This window comes from Hipposideros armiger, unplaced genomic scaffold, assembly GCF_001890085.2.
Source record: "Hipposideros armiger isolate ML-2016 unplaced genomic scaffold, ASM189008v1 scaffold_457, whole genome shotgun sequence".
NCBI lineage: Eukaryota > Metazoa > Chordata > Mammalia > Chiroptera > Hipposideridae > Hipposideros > Hipposideros armiger.
Window position 1 is genome coordinate 1,350,974 of NW_017731807.1, and position 1,354 is coordinate 1,352,327.

Here is a 1,354-nt window from a genome sequence, read left to right on the forward strand (position 1 = left end):
CCCCCCGAGTCTGAGGGGAGATTGGCAGCTAGAAGTGGGAGCCGAGGGGCGGCACCTGTCTCAGCCGGGCCTCACTTCCCGGAGAACTGGCCGGGCCTCGCCTTCTCCAGCTTTCGGCGCCGCTCGAGGGGGATCTCCTGCAGGTTGATGCCGTGGTTGCTGGCCCTGCGGGGAGAGGGAAGTGGCCTCAGGGATCCAGAATGGGGGCGTGGGAGGGCAGGGACCAGGTCTTCCCTACTTCGTGGCTGCGTAGGGTCAGGCACAGGGCAGAAGACAGGGAGAAGGGCCCATCCCTCCTAACTCATCCCGTCCACAGATGCCGGCTCCTCACCCCGGTTGCAGGTCAGGCGGTTTGGGGATGGGTTTGTTGAAGCCCCGTCTGCCCACCAGCCAGAACGTTTCCTCTGTGCCCTTGCCCTGGAAAGACAAGGGGAAGGGGAGGACTTAGGCGTGCTGGGGTGGTGGTGGTGGGGGGTAGGGGGTGGATCTGGACTTCTAGGTGGAATCCGGGTCGGGCGTGGCAAGCTGTCTCGTAGCCCGGGCCCAGGAGGGAACGTGCCGGCCTTACCTTCAGCTCCGTGCGGCCTCGCACCTCAGTCTGGAAGCCCTCATCTAGAGCGCGGAGGATCCGTACGGTGCTCACGTTCACATGGATGCGGTAAGCTGGGGAGACAAGAGACGCCGTGAGCTGCGGAGTCACCTCCCGCGGTCTCTCCCTGCCGTTCCCTCCCTGGGCCCCGCCCGCGACGTCGCACTACCTCCCCAGCCCCTCCCAACCCCTTCACACTCACGCAGCCCTGTGGATTCCATGCGTGAGGCGGTGTTGACCGTGTCCCCAAACAGGCAATACCGCGGCATGGTGAGGCCCACCACGCCCGCCACGCACGGGCCTGCGGAGAAGCGCAGGGTTGGCGGGCTGGCCTGGCCTGGGCTGAAGCTGGAGGCTGGGTGGTGCCTAGAGCCTCGGGGGGCTTTAGCACCCTATAATCTCCACAAGCTCCTCAAAGACACACTCTCAAGAGTACCCTCTTAATTACAGCGGAGTGCCTGGTATGCAAAGGTGGCTTCAACAAGCCCTCTATCCCCTCTACCCCACCCCCGAGTTTGCCTTCTATCTGGGAAATATGGAGCTGGGTCCTCCGGAAGGTGTTACCTGAGTGCAGGCCAATGCGGATGCGAACAGGCACCTCAGGCATGTGGCGCATGCGGAAGGAGCCCACAGCGCTGAGGATGTCCAGTGCCATGTTAGCGATCTCCGCTGCGTGCCGCTGCCCATTCCGCTGAGGCAGCCCAGAGGCCACCATATAGGCGTCCCCAATTGTCTCCACCTGAGGAAAAGGGTTGTACAAATTCA

General features: G+C 63.5%; 1 protein-coding gene across 1 annotated transcript in view; it reads right to left on the reverse strand.

Annotated features, from left to right (window-relative positions):
- Nucleotides 1-51: 51 nt before the first annotated feature.
- The window catches only part of GUCY2D (guanylate cyclase 2D, retinal), a 16,102-nt gene continuing 14,799 nt past the window's right edge, over nt 52-1,354 (reverse strand). The window contains exons 8-12 of the mRNA XM_019665909.1: nt 1,154-1,328; nt 792-890; nt 569-663; nt 332-417; nt 52-165 (exon numbers count right to left, since the gene is read on the reverse strand). Of these exons, the coding sequence (XP_019521454.1) occupies nt 72-165; nt 332-417; nt 569-663; nt 792-890; nt 1,154-1,328 (549 nt within the window). The 3' untranslated portion in view covers nt 52-71. The remainder of the gene's footprint in view (nt 166-331; nt 418-568; nt 664-791; nt 891-1,153; nt 1,329-1,354) is intronic.